This window comes from Neolamprologus multifasciatus, chromosome 22, assembly GCF_963576455.1.
Source record: "Neolamprologus multifasciatus chromosome 22, fNeoMul1.2, whole genome shotgun sequence".
Classification (NCBI taxonomy): domain Eukaryota; kingdom Metazoa; phylum Chordata; class Actinopteri; order Cichliformes; family Cichlidae; genus Neolamprologus; species Neolamprologus multifasciatus.
Window position 1 is genome coordinate 30631568 of NC_140459.1, and position 19872 is coordinate 30651439.

General features: G+C 45.4%; 1 protein-coding gene and 1 long non-coding RNA gene across 2 annotated transcripts; both read left to right on the forward strand.

Annotated features, from left to right (window-relative positions):
* Nucleotides 1-332: 332 nt before the first annotated feature.
* Nucleotides 333-5760, forward strand: LOC146493733 (uncharacterized). The gene is made up of 2 exons (XR_014871805.1): nt 333-5184; nt 5301-5760. It is a non-coding gene; the product is annotated as an uncharacterized LOC146493733 (long non-coding RNA).
* A 3503-nt stretch (nt 5761-9263) lies between these two features.
* Nucleotides 9264-12557, forward strand: sox4a (SRY-box transcription factor 4a). The gene has a single exon (XM_085149109.1). The coding sequence runs from the start codon at nt 9921-9923 to the stop codon at nt 11034-11036; it is 1116 nt and encodes a 371-aa protein (XP_085005235.1). The 5' UTR covers nt 9264-9920; the 3' UTR covers nt 11037-12557.
* The last annotated feature ends 7315 nt before the right edge of the window (nt 12558-19872 follow it).

The following is a 19872-nucleotide window of genomic DNA, read 5'->3' on the forward strand; positions in this document are numbered from 1 at the left end:
CACAACCTGCACAAACGTGCTCATGTGCAGGACTCCAAAAACCAAACAGCACGTAGCAGCGACTGTGGATAAGTCAAATGTGGATTGTACAGATAGTAGCGGCAGTGGACACTTTTCATAGTTTTAACACTCGGTTTCACTCTTTTGCTTAATGTTGCAGGCTTATGAACCCACATCAGCACAAGCAAGAGAAGCCCATACACTAGTTGTAGCACATATTTTGGACACTGCCTCCATCTGGCAGCAGACACTTTCCGTAGGGAGACGGGCTATCCGTAGCCGATATGGTCTGCCAACAGGAGAACCGTCCTTCACCCCATCATGGACAGTAGCGCTGCTTCAAGATGTGACCAACCCTCTGACGCTAATCAATGCAATACACCCCGGGCATTGCCAGGGACTGACCCGTGTGTGTGGCTGTGTGACACGCCACACAAACACAAGCACACACCTCCTCAGACAGCGACCGATTACGCATCACAACACAGCTGATTTGCCCCGTGGCTTTGACACTCGCTGTCCACTTCGATCACATTACCCTTCCCGGCGAGCCCTAGCGCCGTGTGTTTGCCTGTGCCCGAGTGTTTACATGCACTGGATCCATCGGGATACTGCTGTTATTCCGCAGCGCTTTCAGCAATGTAATTTGTCACTACTTGTAAAGTGTTAAGCAGAGGGAAAAAAGCTGAAGGCAACAGGATGGAAGAAAAAGTGTGTCGTGGATTTCGGTCTAGTAGCTCTGCACTTTTTTTTTCTAAGAAGGGGTCATGCTGGGTGATACTTGGAAAACTGTATGAAGGGCTTTGACAGAGCAGTCTTAGCCTTAAAATATATCTGTGCTCAGAAATAGTACTCCGCCCGAGGCTTTGAGCCATTCCAATGATATACCGTGGCTCACAAGCCAAATAAAGCCTGTGCAAACAGCCTCGAATTTCCCAACAACAACTTACTGGAGCTTCGCATTTGAACCCCCTCTCCCCGAAATTGAGCTGGCCTCATCCCAGCAACTCTTAACTCCCTCTGCTAAGGAAAAAAAACGCTCTCTTGTTCGCCTGTAAACTCCCTATTAAAAAGATCTGCGGGCCAGACCGCACTCCTGCACCGTTGTCAGGTGGCTGCTGTTTGCAGTGGCAGAGGCACAGCATGAAAGGGTCTCGGGTTTAAGGCAGCTACTAGTTTGGACGTCAGAGGAGAAGTGCCTTAAGACAAAGACTGCTGGGGCATAGGCGACTTAAAAGCCGATGTGAAACGCAACCTGGTTGTTAAATATTATAAAATTGTAAGTTTTTACTGTTGGAGAAATATAGATGCAGGCAGGGTAGAGATGTATGGGCAGATGTAAGATATACACCAGATGGAACCAGACACACATACACACTCATTCTGAGTCTGTACTATTTTGGGAGATGGGGGAAGAAAATGGTCTAACTTGGCAAGTGTAAATATGTGTACTAGTGTAAGCAGTGGGTCTCTGGCAGGTCTGCAGATATGGGGAAAGTATAGGGTCTGGCACATGTTTAGTGTGGTGTCCCATTTTTTTTTGTGCATCTGGACTTGATAACTTTCCTCTTTAGCAGTAGCCAGAGAGAGAGAGAGAGAGAGAGAGAGACCTATGCAGTGACATCTCTATCTGTCTTGATCTGGACTGACTTTGAAACTTGGTCACAGCGGAGTAGTTTCTATATAATCAGGAAGGAGAGAGTGCGCGCCACGTGAAATGAGAAACACACTTCTTTCCATCCTCCATAGAAACACGTGTCTCAGTATGGACCGGTGTTGTTTTTAAAGCTGCTCTTGGTTTTTGTGATTTAAGTGGATGGTTTACATTTCGTGTAAATCTTTTAAGACACATGGTGAGAAACTTCACCATTGTTTATTTTTGAAAGGACCGAGGTTACATGCTGCCATTTAGGGGTTCAAGCAGGTCGTTAATTTTTAAAATGAAATATTGCCAACTGGACCGTAATAAACCTCGAATACCCCAGAAACAGCTTTGGTATCAGCATATCATTGGAACGTTAGCTCTAGTGTTTTTAACTGTATCGGCAAAGGCAGCTAGCTTTTTTAAAGTGCTTAAATGTTTTTCTAAGAAAAGAAAAGTTTGTACTATTCTGAATATGTTTAAAACTTCATAAGGTTCATAATGGTTTTTAAAGGTTTTGGGAATAATGACTGGGATCGCAGGGCAGCACGGTGGCACGGTGGTTAGCACTGTTGCCGCACAGCAAGAAGGTCCTGAGTTCAATTCCACCAGGCCGGGGTCTTTCTGTGTGGAGTTTGCATGTTCTCCCCGTGTTTGCGTGGGTTCCCTCCGGGTACTCCGGCTTCCTCCCACCGTCCAAAGACATGCAGCTTGTGGGGATAAGTTAATTGGATAATCCAAATTGCCATTAGGTGTGAATGTGAGCGTGAATGTGAGTGCGAATGATTGTCTGTTCCTGTGTGTTGGCCCTGCGACAGACTGGCGACCTGTCCAGGGTGTACCCCGCCTCTCGCCCTATTACAGCTGGGATAGGCTCCAGTGCCCCCCGCGACCCTGAAAAGGATAAGTGGAAGGGAATGGATGGATGGACTGGGATCGCATTGGAAATTATTCACTAAGGAAAACATTCAAGAAACTTACCAATTTTCTCATTTTTCAAATGCTGTGGGGACTTTAAGAGAGCTGTGCATAAATGAAAGGCTGCAAACCTCAATGAACAGAAGCAATGGTGTAAAGAAGAGTGGGCCAAAGTCTTTAAAGACTGCTAAGGTTACACAGAAAACAATTAGTTCAAGTTATTGTCGGTAAAGGTGGTTTTACAAGCCACTGAATTGTCGGGTGTACACCGTGGGGTGTGTAAATAATGATACAGTGCAATGTGTCGTATTTACACTATTTTAAGACCTTTTAAAGACTCAATCATTTTTATGATGTAAAAAACTCGATAGAGGGTGAACTTTTTATTTATTTGTACCATGACCTAAATGCACAAATGAACAACTGGCTAATGCGTCAGAGCTAACAGGCTATCTCTTTGTGCTCCGGGATTCTCTCCTTTCCTTCATTGGAGTGAATTACACCAAAGTCAAACTCCAAAAGCAAAGCCTGCAGACATTTGGCGTGGATGCTATCAGATCCACTGAATGTGACAACTGAAGTAAAAGGATTCAATTTTTAATCTAAAATTTCACTCTTAATTTCAAATGTTAGGGTGACTGAAGCCTAACGACATCAGACAGTACAACTTGAAAGAAGCAGATTAATATGGGGAGCATGCTTATTTGTTTTCTTGCTGAGAGTCAGATGAGGACATCGATAGCAGGCTTGTGTCTGTGTACTGTAACATTGCCGGGGGCAGTTAGCGTAGCCTAGCATTACAAGTCGAAGCAGGGGGAACTAGCTTGTTTGGCTATGTCAAGTTTTAGAAAGTGAAGGTTACATTTCTGTTTAGAAAAATTGCATTTTAGTTCACATTACAGCAGGAAATACAGCTGTTTAGCTAACCAGTGTGGGTCGTTTATGTGAACAATCCCATTTTAGTGGGACCTTAAAGGTACACGGTGGATTTTTTTCCTCTAGTGTTTTGTTTGATTGCCTCTGATCTCTTCAATCTGAGCGAACCAGTCTTTCTGATATGTCCACAGCCACGACACCGAGGTTAGTCCTTAATAGATTAACTTTGCCGACTGACAGACCACAATAAATCACAAAAGCTTTACAGAAGAAGACTAAACTAACCCTTCAAATGCCTGGGCCAGCTTCCATTTTCAAGGTGCTGACCTAAACAGAAAAACACAGAGCCAGCCGGATTTCACTGTACAATTTGATACATTGTTTTTTTTCTTCTGTAACTCCCCGGGGCCTAAGGATGTTCTCCCCAGGATAAAGACATTGTTAGTGTGACTGAGGTATGTGGCTTTAGAGACCGGCTGCTAACGTTAGCCAGATATATTTGCTTCACTGTTGGTATTGATCCAAGTTGTCGATTCTTGCTCTGGGGAGCAATTATTACACACAGGACAGTCAGTGCAAGAATGGATGCAGTCGGTCCACCCATGGAAGAAAATGCACCTCACTACACACACACACACACACAAACACACACACACATCTACACCTGTTTGAAGAGTGAACACAACGAGCTTGTGCTCCGACGAAAAAAAGAAGAAAAAAAAGAAAAATTAAAACTAGCAGCGAGCTGAGTGAAGGTGATATAGCCTCAACAACCGAGCGAGAGATGCCAAAACCTCTTCTCCACACACACACACACACACACACACACACACACACCTCCTCTCCTCCTCCTCCACCTCCTCTACTCTCTGCAGCTGAGAGGCAAAGCAGACAGATAAGCAGGCAGCCAGAGACGGACTAATCCTCCCACAGTGAGAGACGTTCCGGATAGTATATGATGGGAATCAAGCTAAACTGACAGTGAGAGAGAGGGAGGCTACATGGGGAGGGATGAGAGGCAAAAAAAGGCTAAAAGTGAGGTGAGGATACAGATTAGCAAAAGGTGAGGATGAAAAAAAAGGGAGAGGATTTTTAAAACGTTCTTAGTGTGAAGCGAGGGCTGAGAGTTCGATCGGATCCACAAGTTTTTTTTCCTTCTCTCTCTCTCCTCCCCCTCCTCCTCACATCGTGCCACCGTCTCGCACTGTTTTTGATAAACGTTGCAATTTTGCAACCATTTGCTTGCTTATTCGTCTCTCAATCATTCTTGCCGATTCTCTCTCTCTCTCTCTGTCTGCACCCCCCTCCCCTCCCACAGCATCCCTCTCTATTTCTCCCTCCCGCTCGCTCTCACTCTCCCTCTCTTTCCCAGTCTGACTGAGGCTGATGTAGGTCAGTGCGTCTGGAGCCTGTCTGGAGCTGCTGGAGAGCCTCAGAGTTCCACGCTTGGTCCTCGACGACCCTCGCAGCGGAAGGCTGCCTCTGTGCCCGAGCTGAGGACGGACGCCGTTCCCTGGGCTGTGTGAGGACAGGACCAGCTCGCCTGACCTGACTCGCCTGGAGGAGGAGGAGGGAAGAGGAGGAGGAGGGAGGGAGAGCAGGGTGACGCGGGGTGTCTGTGTACTTTGGAAAGCTAAGGCGGTGCATGTTTGCATGTGGGTCGTAGATGCACGTGCACAACAGCGAGGGCGAAAATGCAAGAGATAGTAATCGTTGTCTCTCTTCTCATCGACGCACTTAAAAGAGGGGTAGGGGGGTCATTTTCATGCAGTGCTACCTTCGCATCCCCTTTTCCTACAACACACACACACACACAGTGTCTCTTTCTCTAACTTCATCGTGATGCTTTATGTCTTTTTCCTAGACCCGATTCTTTGACGTATGCAGCCATCGAAGTCTCTCCAAACACCACAGCAACCCAGCAAACTCCAAACTGATGCGCCTCGTACGACAAAAACAAAAACCAAAGAAAAAAAAACATTTGAAAGCAACAGCGGTGTTTTTTCTTTCTTCTTTTCCAGTATATCCAATCCTTTGCGGCTCCTTACGGATCCACTCCGACTGATGTCCTTTCCCTAAAATACTGAATACTGAGAGCATCCTTCGACCGCCGCGTGCCCCTTTTTTTTTAAATAAATGAAAGCCAACGAGTGCAAGGACGATGATGACGACTTTTGCAAGAGAGCGAAAAAATCCGCCACCGACTTCACCGTCTCCTGATTCTGCTCACCTTTCCCTTTGTCCCCCCACTTCTTCCTCATTCTCCGCTCTCATTCTCTGCTCCTTCCCACTCCTCTGGCTTTTAGACAATGCCCCCCCCCCCCCCCCCCTAAAAAAACCCCATCGTTGTATCAGAGTGTCTGAGTGCAGCTGTGAGAGTGGCAGTGTTGTGTAGTGTCTGAGTCTGTGCTCTCAATTTGACTCTGAAGCACATCTGGGTCCTGCAGCGGCACGTCGGTGAGTTTGTTGTTGTGTGTTTACGCATCTGTGTTCGTGTGTCTGTATCGGCGTGACACAGCGAACCGTCTCGCCTGCCTTCTTCGCTACCCGGAGCAAAGGACGTTTGGAATTCCTGGGGCGTGGCGTCGCCGGCCTGACCACACCTCGGGTGTTTCCCTTCGTCTGATGCCCGTTACCTTCTCTCCACCTAAACTCGTCCGAATCCTCCGGATTATAGCGGAGAGGGCAGAGAGTCAAGCCGGGACTCCGTTCTGAACAACAGATTTTCATTTCACTGTCTCGCCTCCTGCTTTGCATTGCCGCTCTCGGGCTCGTTTATATTGCCCCGACCGAGGATGCAACTCTACGGTTCTTCAAAGAAGCTTCAAAGAAGCACAAAACAAAGAGTTTTTTCCCCCCCAATGTGAACATAAAGAAGGAAGTAGATGGACAAAAATAGCTATTTTGTGTACAAAACATCGTAAACGCCTGCACTGTGTAACAGAACATCATGCAGCAGTGCTACGAATTCAGGCCTCAAACTCATCAAACAGACCTGTGAGGCGGTCCCTGATCTTTAGCCTGTTTGAACATGTGAGAATATGTTGGACAAAGGCGGGAGAGAAAACAAGCTGCCGTCAGTGCTGCTTATCAAAGTTGAAGATGAAATGCAGAGGGGCAAGTGGAATAAGCAGGCACTGTATGTTCCACGGTAACTTAAAAATAACTGACTTTGTTGGTGCTGTTGTGTAAGGGCTTACAGCAGTAGGTGGGTGATATGGTGAGATGGCCACCTGCACTGTCTGCCACATCCACACAAAACACAGAGGAGACAAACCAACTGTGGATGAGTCAGAGAGAGAGAGAGAGAGTGTGTATGCAAATCTGTGCTTACTCTTCAGTTTTTCTGTTTAACTGCAGGGTGGAGGGGACTTCCCACTGGTTCTCAAACACTCAATCCCTGGAAAAGCTCCAATTCAGTTAGAGCAGGACACACATACACGCACGCATGCCTGCTTGCGTACACACACACACATACACACACACAAAGGCCTCATTGTGTTTGACCCCGGATGACGAGCAGGCAGGTCAAAGTGGTGGGTCATTGAGAGGCGGTTGAAAAAGGCAAGTGCATGGTAATGAGTAGCTCTGCTAGAGATAAACGCTCTCACATGCTTTCCCTTCCGCGCGGCCAATGGCGTGCACTTATACTGTGACTTTTAAAGCTTAATGTGTCCTTTACACAGACCACGCGCGCACCACATGTGCCAATGCTCATGGCAACTCAGGAGTAAACCCCCCCCATGACACGTTGGACATGACATAGACGAGCCACGGATTGAGGCGCTCTCCTCGTCCCAGTCTGCCTTTTCAGCTTCTTAAGCCCCGCCCCTCACTTTTCCCCCTTTTTACGACACACTGTGATGACTGTGTGCCCCCCACCACCCTCTCCTGCTGGGTCATGAAGGTCTCAGCAACAATAAACTCCCAGCGAAGTCATGTGATGCACACTCATTAAACCTACAGTTTACTCCAGGGTTCTTCTAACATACTGGGTTATTGTTTATGTTCTACCTTTAAAAACAACAACAACAAAAACATGCATATTAAGCACTTTGTCTCTCACATTTGTTTTTTCCAGCAGAGATGTTACACCCTGAGATCGTTTCAGGGACACATTCATGAGTTTTCCAAGGATGGCAAAATGGAAACACAACAAAAACGCACAAAACTACTTATTTCCCTTCCTTTAATGCACAAAAAAAGCCCTGAACCCCCCCCCCCCCCTTCCCCAGGTCACATCCTCCAAAAACCCACACCGGTTGTAACTCCAGCTCTACACCCTCTTGCAGCACTCTCTCATAACAACACCAACACCCCCCTCCTTTTTTTAGGTGTCAGCAGAGGTGGGACTGAGCGCCGGCGTGTTTGGGGTAAACACGCGACTCCGGCAGCTCCAAAGATGACTGGGCTGTGGGGCAGGGTGGCGTGATAAAGACCTGGCAGGGATCACTGCGGTGCATCTGCCGGCAACACGGTGGAAAGCTACCTGACAGTTGCTTCTCACACATCAGATAAGATTACAGGTAGACCTGCTCCACCTGTTTAAACAAACCCATGTGCACACGTGCCGCTGTGTGTATGTGTGTGTGTGTGCTGTGTTGTAGCCCGGGAAAAAGAGATAGAGATAACAGACTAATCCAGTGCAGGTGCATGCTTGTAATTGGGACGGCTAAAGATATAGACTGATGAAGGAGCTCATTATTATTTATGTGTTTGATTTATGTAAGCACAGAGGGGTGTGTGTGTGTGTGTGTGTGTGTGTGTGGTGGGGGTGAGCTGTTTGTGTGCATTTTTAAAGAGTGTGTGACTTCTTTTGAGCTTCTCCTTGTGAATTAAGCACAACGCAGATGTTATGTCAGAGATTTGAAGACCAGATCAGACAGATATAAATAGAAGTTAAACATCAGTTCTAGTTATCGATCAGCGACTAAAGGTCAGACGTCACCCCGCTCAAGTCAGTCAGCTGCAACAGCGAAAAAAAAAAGAAAAAAAAGAAAGGAGGCCTTTGCCAACCAGCCAATGACATCACCTGCATGATTTAATGATGGCAGCTCAAAGCGGGTGATTACAGCATGGAGATACATCCTGCCATACACGGCAACACACAACCACATACATACACACACACACACCATACAGCGTGGCTCCTTTTGGCTCTAGCCTGACATCTAGCGACACAAGCTGTAATGTGATATTTACATGACACTGACATGTTAACATAATGGGTCTGAGGAGGAGGAGGTGGTGGAGGAAGAGGAGGAATCTTGCACTGTGGAGTGTGCTGAGCTGCTAGGTGTTTAGTGGGGACTCTTGTTTTCTCACTTTAATACGGGTTGTTGTTGGCATCATAGTTCACCGCAGCCCCCGCCCCCTTGCACCGCCAGGATGCACGGAATAAATAAAAGCTGCCGTCATCTTACCTGAGTCTCTTTTTAAATCTGCCGGCTGTGATGTCATGGCGTGTTGTAAGGAGTCGCAAATAGCAGGTTTGGGGCGAGATTGTTTTTGGGTGGGTGTTTTCTCAGCATTTCCTTGCTTTACCCCTCCAACCGACAAACACTCAGACACATTACACAGGATCTATATTTAGTCACTACCCAACCACATGAAGCTAATTTGGATCTAAGTATATCCCTCACAGGCAGGAAACGGACACACACACACATATAAACACACACACACACACACACACACATATATATATATATATATATATATATATATATATATATATACTATATATATATATATATATATATATATATATATATATATATATATATGGACACACACACACCACAAGTTTGCCCTTCCTTCAGTGGAGTCTGACAGGAATGAGGTCAGACACACGGATCCTCATTGCACATTATTATTATTATTATTATTACCAGTTTTTTTTCTTTTTTTTATTCACCAATGGCAAGAGGAGGTGGGAGTGGTCCGACTCAAAAATCGGGATGGCGACAGGCACTGATTGGCGCTCACGTCTCGCGATAAAGCTATAAAAGAGCGAGGTTCTCGTTGTTGTGTTTACAGTAATATCAGGGAGCTCGCAGGGAAACAGGGAGACTATGAGAAAGCGCAGCAGCTCCATTCAGCCACATGGTCTCTCAGCCGCACGGAAGAGCTGCGCTGCTCACAGCCAGGTTCACGTAAGGGACTCGCACTGCTGCGGCCCACAGCGGCGCGCTTTCAGCCTTGCTCTGCGAGTGTTCAGCCGCACAGGCAGTTGAAAATTAGTTTCCGGATTATTAGTTTAAAAAAAAAAACTGTCGCTGAGAAGCGCAGAAGAAGAAAAGTTAAGAAGCCCGAGCGTCTCCAAAGCGTGCTGAACTGAAAAGAAAGAGACAGACTTGGATGGACTTTTTTTGTTTAGAGACCTGCTCACAGCAGTGCTCCGACTCCACCAAGAAGTGAGGAATACGTTTTTGAAAAACTTTGTGAAAGCACTGAGCGGTGTTTTCAGACACTTTGGAGAGAGATGGTGCAGCACATGAGCCAGACAGAGAGCGCCCACGCTCATTCCCCCGGCGGGGACTCCACGGACACGGGAGAGATGGACCTGGAGATGGATGCGTCTCCTACCCCGGGGTCCCCCTCCTCCCGGGAGCGGAGCGACTTGGCGTGGTGCAAAACTCCGACGGGACACATCAAGAGACCCATGAACGCGTTCATGGTGTGGTCCCAGATCGAAAGGAGGAAGATCATGGAGCAGTCGCCGGACATGCACAACGCGGAGATCTCCAAGCGGCTCGGGAAGCGCTGGAAGCTGCTGAAAGACACGGACAAGATCCCGTTCATCCGTGAGGCGGAGCGGCTCAGGCTCAAACACATGGCCGACTATCCAGACTACAAGTACCGGCCCAGGAAGAAAGTGAAGTCAGGGAGCGGGGCGAGTAAGCAGGCGGACCGCGGGGAGAAGAGCGGGGAGCGCGGCGCCAAGTCCGGGGTCAAGAGAAGCCCCGCGTCCAAAGGAGTGAGCAGGACGCACAAGCAGGGGGGCGTGAGGAGCGCGGCGGCGCAGGACTACGTCTCTCCCGGTGACCACCAGGCGCTCTTCAAATCCAGGTCGGTGTCGGGGGCCAGGCAGATCCCGGAGAAGCGCAGCGGAGAGGCTCGGCGCGCGCACATGTTCGGAGGGGCTGGCAGCCTGGAGAGCGGGCCTCCGTCCGTGGGAGTCCCGGCCAGTCCCGCCTTGAGCAGCTCGGCGGAGTCCAGCGACCCGCTCAGCCTGTACGAGGAGCAGAGCCCGGCGGCCAGCGAGACCTCGCACACCGCGCGCCTCAGGTACACCCGCCCTTCTTCTCCAACACCGTCGGCCTCTCACTCCTCCTCCTCCGTCTCGTCCTCGTCATCGGATGAAGAGTTCGAAGACGAGCGGCTCGACCTGAACCCGAGCCCCGGCTTTGAGAGCATGTCTCTGGGCGGCATGGGCTTCTCCGACGCGGAGCTGGACCGGGACTTGGACTGGAGCTTCGGGGAGTGCGGGGCGGGCTCCCACTTCGACTTCTCCGACTACTGCACCCCAGAGGTCAGCGAGATGATCTCAGGAGACTGGCTGGAGTCCACCATCTCCAATCTGGTGTTCACCTACTGAAAGGTGGGAGAGAAGCGCGACGCCCGCCCCACCACCACCCGCCCAGCAACGTTTTGAACTGTTCAAACCCACCCCACCCGACACCTCAGACAGGCGTGTGCGTCCACACCAGAAGATTTCCGCTGTTCTTTCACTAAATGAGGGAGAGTGAAAACGGGAAAGAAAAAGGTAGGCCTGTGTGCGCATTGAAGCCCAGGCACGCGCTGCTCACAGACTTGTTGGAACTGCGCTCGGTGCGCTTGACGGGAACGCGCAGACCTGTGGGGAGGAGGGGGGAGGTGGGGTGCTTAGTTTGCATTTGGACTCGGAGGAGGAGTGAATGTAAGCAGAGAACAGTGATACAGACTCGAGCTCGACTGTTCAACCCAATCCGCACAGGATGAAGACTGAGACTGAACATTTGAACATTGATGTTATTTTTGAGGTCGGGACACTTACTGGAGAGCTCGTCGTGTTGGGGTTTTTTATTTGTTTGTTTAAAGATAGCCAATTCACATTGACCATCGAGTTGCTATTCAGGTGTAGTTTTTTTTTCCGAACTAGAAATGTTTTTAATATCAGCAAGCATGCCCTCCACGTTGAGGAGGATTTTGTTGTTGTTTTAAATGCGTAAAAAGGAAGAAAAAAAGTTCATTGCTGCGTAATTACGCAATTTGTGTGACCATAGGACTCAATTCACGATCACCAGCTTCTCTTTCAACGGCAGGACTTTAAACATAGACTGACTCCAAACTTCAGAAGCCCCTTTTCTGAACACTTTTTAAAACACTCAGTGCACAATTCAGGACCAATGCTTTTTCCTCTCCCCCCTGACGCGCATTCTTTCTGCCTAGTGCTTCAACTTTGTAGTTTCTCTGTGTCAGATGACGTTTTTTTTTTATATCGATGTATTTATACCGGCCAAACTTTTTTATACATAGAAGTATTGTTCTCGTACAGGTCTCGTTTGTGTTTGTGCACATAACACCTGTCTGTATCCAGCGCGGAAGGGCTAGAAGTGTATCTTATTTAAAACAAAACAACAAAAAAATGTCCGACTTCTCTCACTTTTATGGAGATTTGAGTGTGTCATGATTTTCTACTTGTATTTTTGTACAAAATCTATAGAGAAAAAAAGGAGGGGGGACGTTGTTTTTTTTTCTTCTTCCGGCGAGTGAGTAGCCTACAACATTGTTGTTAGGATCTACATTGATGTTTTAGTCGTGCAGAGAGAGGGAGGGGTGGGGGGTTTGTTTGGCACAATCTGACCTCACAGTGTTTACAGTATTTACCCACATGCTTCTTAATGGCACAGTGACTCCAGCTTCACCAGCGAAGTAAACAAAGCGCCACTGAGGCTCCCAGCCTGAGTGGTGACTGTGTTTCCAGTACAACACAGACCTAAAAGAAAGTTTAGGCACGAAAGATCCCAGAGAGTCACTGTTTGGATAGAGCTAATACCTCTGTGTGCTTTTTTTTTTTTTTTTTTTTTTTTAAATTATGGAGATAAGTTTTATTTGAACCACTGGATGGAATTTCACACTCATTCCACTTTTTGCCTAGACTTTTTTGGAGGGAGGGGAGATGTATGAAGTGCTTCATCTGTTATTGCGCAAATTGCATTGAAAAAAAAAATAGTATTTAACCTTTCTGTACCTGTTGGCTAAGTATAGCAGGCTAATTGTTTTCCTATATTATGGCATGGCAAATAGCATTTGTATTTCAGATTCAGGTATATGTAGCTATAGCTGTTGTGTTTAAGATTTTTAAAGAATAATAACGAAATATTTATGTAAACTGACTGTACTATAAGCAAAGATTGTGTGTTTTTTTTATGTATGATGATGATGATTGACAGGCACTAGGACAGCCATCTTTGGACATGTTGAAGATGATTGTGGTCCAGGAGTTTCTTTCCTTTCTTTCTTTTTTTTCTTTTCTTAATTTTCTTTTAAAAAATGTTTTTTTCTAGCGTCCTTTTTTTTCTTTCATTTGTGCAATATGCTGTGTATGATCATGTTTTGTCCAATCATGCCAATATCATTTGATGTTTTATGCTCAAAAACCAGCCAATGTTTGGGTCAATCACTGCCTCTCAGACCTCTGTACAGATTGTCGTTTTTTATTTTTTTTATTTTCTTCCAAGAAGGAAATAAAATCAGCTGGAACTGAAAATGTTTCTCGTCTGTGTATATACAAGTTTACTAGCTTGTACATAGTTCGTACCTTCCTAGAGGACAAACATAAGCACCGCCGTGTGGTTAGCTGACAGCAGGCTCTCCAAAATCTCCAATCTGGTGTTTACATCCTGTCTGAGCGTGAGCGTGCGTGAACATGTGTGCAGCTCACGGGGGTGTTTGCCGTAGGTAAGTGTGCAGCTGCAGACAGTGAATCAATAGGCACCCAGTGAATCGATAGGAGTGGTCTCCTCCTCTCTCGCTTACTCCATCTCATTCTGCACGTGCAAAAAACGTGGCTGCCATGGAAACACTGTATCCAAGAGAGAGGTTGCAATCCACTGGGGAGCAGTACGGCACTCGCCCGTGTGTGTGCGTGTGTGTGTGTGTGTGTGTGAGATGGATAAGGGGACACAGACTGATCCATCAGAGTGGGGTGGTGGGAGGGGGATAAAGGGGGGTGGCAGACATTTCTGCAAGGCATGACTGGAATAAAGGAGGCATGTGTCTGTGTGTGTGTGTGCCAAAGGGAGGGAGGGAAGGAGAGGGTAGAGAAGGGGGGTGTTTGTCTGTCCTGGTGGATTGTGCAGGAGACTGCTCCCAAATCCAATTAATTCCTTCTGGATGCATTCATTTGTCTCCTACATCTGATGAGAGAGAGAGAGAGCCACACATGGAGAGAGAGAGAGCAAGAGAGACCCCTAAGGTTCAGCATTTAGTGTGTATCAATTTACACCCTTTTCCACAAGAGACATTGGTAATTATTTCCATCTCCCCTCCTCTGTCAGGGGAGCATGGTCGTCTCCGGCTTTCCTGTGACATCTCAGCCTGGGTACTGAGAGGGAGATAAGGCATGGCCATTACAGGCAGCGCACCATCCCAAAGATGAGACACCGGCTCCCGGGATGTCTGCAATAAGCTTGACATTACTGTGGAAATGGTGTGTGAGGTGTTGTCTGAGGTGTTCACTCTGTTTCAGAAAGAGGAAAAAAAGTTCAGTCTGGTCCTCAGAGTGTGGGGATGAAAAAGACACATACTGAGGGTCAGTGCGGACTAGTTTGTTTGTCTCCTCTGTTAACCTGAGTGCTAACCTTTTAACCCTTTATTAATGAGTTCTTATTTTTTTATTTTATAAAATCATCACATGATTGAAGCATGATATGAAATGAAATTGTTTCATGTTTTTGCCTCTGTGCTCAATCTCAACATTTCTTACACATGTGACAGGAAAGAATCCGGGGAGCCAAATGTCACTACGTGAGAACAACTACCTGAATTTTTCCATTTTCTCCTGCTTTATATTGTGCTGGGTGTATGAAAAGCTGAGCATGAATGTGAGTGTGTGAATGGGTGAATGTGGTTTGTAATTAAATCCCTCTGAGCGGTTGATGAGATTGGAAGTGCAGCCCAGTTCAAGGCTAAATATTTTACTCTTCTGCAATTCTTTGACAAATAGCTGTAAAGTTTCAGATTCAGCTTTTACACACACACAGTAGAACATATAAGCTTAGAAAATACACAGCTAAATCCATCGCTCTGAATGTTTTCTGCTTTTCAAAGTAGACAATATTGGTGTCTAACTGGGGCCTTCTTGCCATGTTTCCTTTGAAATTTACCAGCAAAGAGAAGTCTGTCCACTAAACTTTCTTACCTGATTATTTATGTCTCAGTCCCTCTCATTTCTCTTGTGACACTTTTGTAAAGCCTTAATTAGCTTGATCTAAAAGTGTATAAAGCATAGACTGTATTTAAAAGATGGCATAACTACAATAGAGTTAGTTAAAGTCATTCTTTGACCCCCCCCCCTCCCGTTGTGAGCATCCTCACTGTCCCCATCTTTGTTTTCTGAAACTGGGCTGCGACACTCATGGGACAGATGTGGCTGTGAAACCAAGTGACACTGCCCACTTATTCAGTAACAACATTTAAACTAACAAAGAGCAAGTCCCACAGCCTGACCTGCTTTGTCCTCCTTATGGAAAGTAAGAAAGTGAACATCACTTGAGATAATAAATCCACCAGAGAAATGTTTACTCTAGTGATAACTCAAGAGAGCTGAGGAGTGTCTTCCATGTAGACATCTACAGCTAATTCTTTTCTTGCCCCCCTGCTGGCTGTTAGAAAGAATGCAAGTTTATAAGGTACTCCAAAGCAAATAAATCAAAAGCTTGTTTCAGACAGTAAATAAACTGATTTTATTTTATTGTCTTTTGTGTCCGGCTGCACAAAGTGTTAGTGCAAGATAACAACAAAGGAATCATTCGCACAATTCATGCAAACTGTCTCAAACAGAGCACAGGAAGAAAATTATACTGCTGCAAGATTCCAGTATTAGTAAGACTTTATTTTTGTGTGACTTGGTTTTTAATTGGAATGGATTTCTTAAGACTGACATATTGATATATTAACAGATTTATAATAATGTGCATCGTGTTTTATCTGTGTCATTTTTATGTTTGACTTTTAACATTTTTATAGTGTTAAGTGATTTACAAGCCTCAAATAACTGTGTCATACTACAGACTGTCCCTGGGCTACAGTGTGTATTTCCTCTATGACAGAGCAAGAATAACCTGGAGCATTACTACAAAAGTATTACATCAAAGTGTCCAGGATTATTGCAGTGATGCCACATAAGATAAATAAAGCATAAAGTGAGAGGAGATCACTGCTAACTGCTGAGCTCATACACCGTGTTTCCCTATGGGAATATTATATCATATATAATATCACACAGAAAGCACAGCAGATAAAAATACAATTTACTTCATATAAACGCGCCTTTGAACACCACAGATGTGTTCAGGGTCCCTGCAGACTTACTGCAGGAGTATTGGAGTGATTTTTCGCATGCTGCCGGTGAAGTTGAAGGCGGGACACAAAGTCATGAGGCATGCATAGACAAAGAAGTACACAAACACCGCCGTTATGGCAGGCAGCCCAACTTTGTTTCATTGATTTGAGACCTTTGCGCTCCTGTCGCCTTTGCGGATTTGTAGGGTCGAAGAAAACACAGACAGTCGAACATTCATTTATCCGAAGTGTGGAGATTAAAAACGAAAACTAAAAGTTTGAGAGTGAGACTCAACTTTTATCTGGAGTCATGTGTCAACGTTATGAGTGGAGACTAAAGAAAAGGGAGTCAGAGCCGGGATGTTACTGCGTAAAAGTTCGCAAAATGTGGGACCACCAACTGATGGAAGGAGGCAGGTAGGCTGGGAAAACTTATTTTGTTATGAATAACCTGCTGGAGCAGTTTGACAGCGATACTTTGATGTGGTCTTTATCTTTATCTTTTTATTTTATTCTATAAACGTGGCTCTGACACCTCAAAGATTTGCTCTGGCTTCGGAGTCAGTAAAGAAAAAAAGTGTTCTCAGCGGGGAGATGTGCGCGCTTTTGTTGTCGTGTATAAAAAAGTGCTGTGAAGGTAGTTTCCCAGGGTTGTGCGATACCGACTCTCGACTTTAAAGTCAGCTTCTGTCAGGCAACGCTTCAGCAACTGCAGCCAGTGACAAATGAGCGCAAATGAAGCTCCAGGTTTTTTATCCAGTAGACTCTTCTGACTAATAAGGGTTCTTTGGGGTGTCTGCTGACATCCCAGTTTCAGCACAGGGAGGGCTGGACAGCGGCTGCGTGGAGTGATGTGTGTGTGCGCGCGCGCGACTATGTTTTTAACGAGTTGTGTTTGAAATGATTATGTGTTTGCCTAACCCACAGTGATCTGATGGGTGGGGACCTGAGTGGACAGATGCACAATGAACATTACAGTACAATCCAGTAAAGTGGGCAGTTAGTGCAGGCTTAATGACGTCTGGCAGCAGGGAGTGGGGGGTGGGCTCGGGACATCTTTGCCTCCGGGTTGCTGGCTGGATAAACTGCGTTGTGCTTCTATTAAACATCCATCGGCAGATAAACTGCGCACTGACACAAATTGACAGATCATAGCTGTAAACACATGACTGTGGCTCTCTAATGGTGGGCTGTTCCTCACAATAATAATAACAATAAACTCAGACACTGAGGCTTCTATATGTATACATCCTCACATATATCAGCATTTCTGCCAATAACAGCAAGTTCAAATAAATCCGGGTGTGGAAGGTGGTGTTGATGGAAGGCGAAATGAAGATTAAGTTTCACTTTTTAAGAAATCTACACCTTTCTCAAAGGCAGTATAACTTTCCGGGGCCCTTGCATTTAAAGCATTATCTTAGTTCAGTTCACTTCAGTTCAGCACCAAATCAGGCAACAGCCTCCTGTTGTTGTGCTTTCTTTTGTAAGGTAAAGACCCTAAAATAATAGAAAAACCCAAACAATGAGACAACCCCCTGTTAGCAAGGACTTGGTGACAGTGGGAAGAAAAAACTCCCTTTTAACAGGAAGAAACCTCCAGCAGAACCAGGCTCAGGGAGGGGTGGGCAGCTGACGCTACCGATGGGGGTGAGGGGAGGAAGACAGGACAAAAAAAGCACAAATGAATAACTAATGACTGAATGCAGAGTGGTGTTTAGACACATAGTGAGTGAAGAAAAAAAACACTCAGTGCATCATGGGAAGCCTCCAGCAGCTTAGGCCTATTGCAGTGTAACTAAAGGAAGAGTCAGGGTCACCTGATTCAACCATAACTATTAAGCTTTATCAAAAAGGAAAGTTTTAAGCCTAATTTAAAAAGTAGCGATGGTTCCATCTCCAGAATCCAAACTGGGATCTGCTTCCACTTAAAAGGGGCCTGATTTTTTGTAAAAGTGGAAATAGCCAAAGATATTGATTGTCTTTGCTTTCATTGTTTTAACACATATTCCCAAATAGATCTTTATTCTTTGATGTGCAAAGACATGGTAGAAAATTAACTGCCAAACATTTTTTGATGCCGATCATCTTTTCCTTCTTTAAAAAAAAGGCAAGAAATTTTCAAAAGTTACATTGTGATGCTTTCTTTTTATTACTCATAATGCTGTTATGAGTAATTTGGAGTTTCTACTGTAAAATTAAGAAAAAAGAATGGTGATTTTGAATACACCAATAGATTTATAAAGAGTATACAGTCAGTCCTTTCCTGGTTCTGAAAAGCGAAGCCAATGCGGATGTGCTTTGTACTTTTAATGGCCACCAGGCTGTGAAAAGACCTCCAGTCCTTTAGAAATCTATGGGAAAATAGCCTTGGTTCTGACCTCTCTAATTACATTTCTAATGGGTTTATGGGCTCAGTCAACTTGTTTTGCTTCACACTGAATAAAACATTGAGTTCATTTAAAAATTTTTGATCTAAATGTCAGAATAGTGGATTTTCCAGTGTGTGCTGTTCGTCACATTCAGCTTCAAAACACAAATATGGCGACCAAAAGTTTAACGTCAACGCTTCAAAACAGGATTTGAAGCGTTGTTGGGTGACGTCAAGGTAGCTTCATCCATCTCTTAAACTATCTGTGGGGAGATGCTATCATAAAAAAACAATACAATACGCTGCTTCGCTGCTTTCCAACCTGCCTTCTTGGGATGAACCACTGTCCGTTATTTAATTGCTTTACGAACAAATTTGCCTCTTCTGCTCTCCAGAAACCATTCAAATCACCCTCTCTAGAGTGTTATCACCTCCCTTTGCTGACTCCATGGCTCCTTGATCATTTTCACACAAACCCTCAGAGCATCTGGTCTGAACTACTGCTCGAGTACAAAGATAAGTTAATGAGAGTTTATCTAGACGAAGAAAAGAAGTTGTAAGTACAGACAGTGGCAGAGCAGCAGGTCTTCATAATGAGTGCTTATGTCATACAAGAGACAGTTTTACTCCTACATCCAGAATGGGTATTCAGACATCATGGCACACTGTACAGCACAGAGAGGACTCATTGTTAAGCCATGTGCTGAAGCAGTTTAGCATGACAGAGGATTCTGAGTCATAGTGGTAGGTGTTGTACTGTAGTGCACTTGAAAAGATAGGGATGAGTTCTGAGAACATAGAGGCTTGGATCATAATTTCTAAAGGCTTACGTGGCAGAGTGTACAGTCTGGTTTGTGCAGAACAGAACACCGTGCAAACACTGTTGTGTAAGAGAACACTGACAATGCAGCTAAAATTGGCCAAACCATGTCTGCGTGCACCTCCTCATACATCTCTCTTGTAATTTGGTTTATAAGGTCCTGAGATACAAAACTGCACCTCGAGACGGGCGACCTACTTGCAGCTTGAATTTAGACGCTCAAATTGGAATGTGTCATTGTTACTGCGCCACAACCCAAATTACATCATCTCCTTGGACAGTTGTCATAATTTCAGCGCTCAGCTTGTCTGAACCTGTGCCAGCACGGAGGACAACAAAGGAATAATGAAATAAGAGGGAGATGAGGTGAATTGTTAAGCAGATTCCGATTCACTTTAATTTAAAGAATATCTTTACATTTCAAACTTTATTTGCACAACAATGACAAACACACAACTTGATTTAGTTCTAAACACAGAGGCTAGTGCGCTCAACACCCGAGAGCAGTACAATGAGTTTGGCAGTGAGCCAAATGAAATGTCACCGGCAGCGTTCACCGGTTTGAATCCAGTGAGGAATTATTTCCTTATCGTGGGGGTTCCATGAATCTGCAGTGCTTGTTAAGCTGTTCACGTACAGGAGAAAAGAAGCAGCAGGTGACTCATTGCGAACATATAGACTTCACGCCTTTCGCCG

Coding starts and splice junctions, on each gene's coding strand:
- sox4a (XM_085149109.1), top strand. CDS start 9,921: ATGGTGCAGCACATGAGCCAGACAGAGAGCGCCCACGCTCATTCCCCC.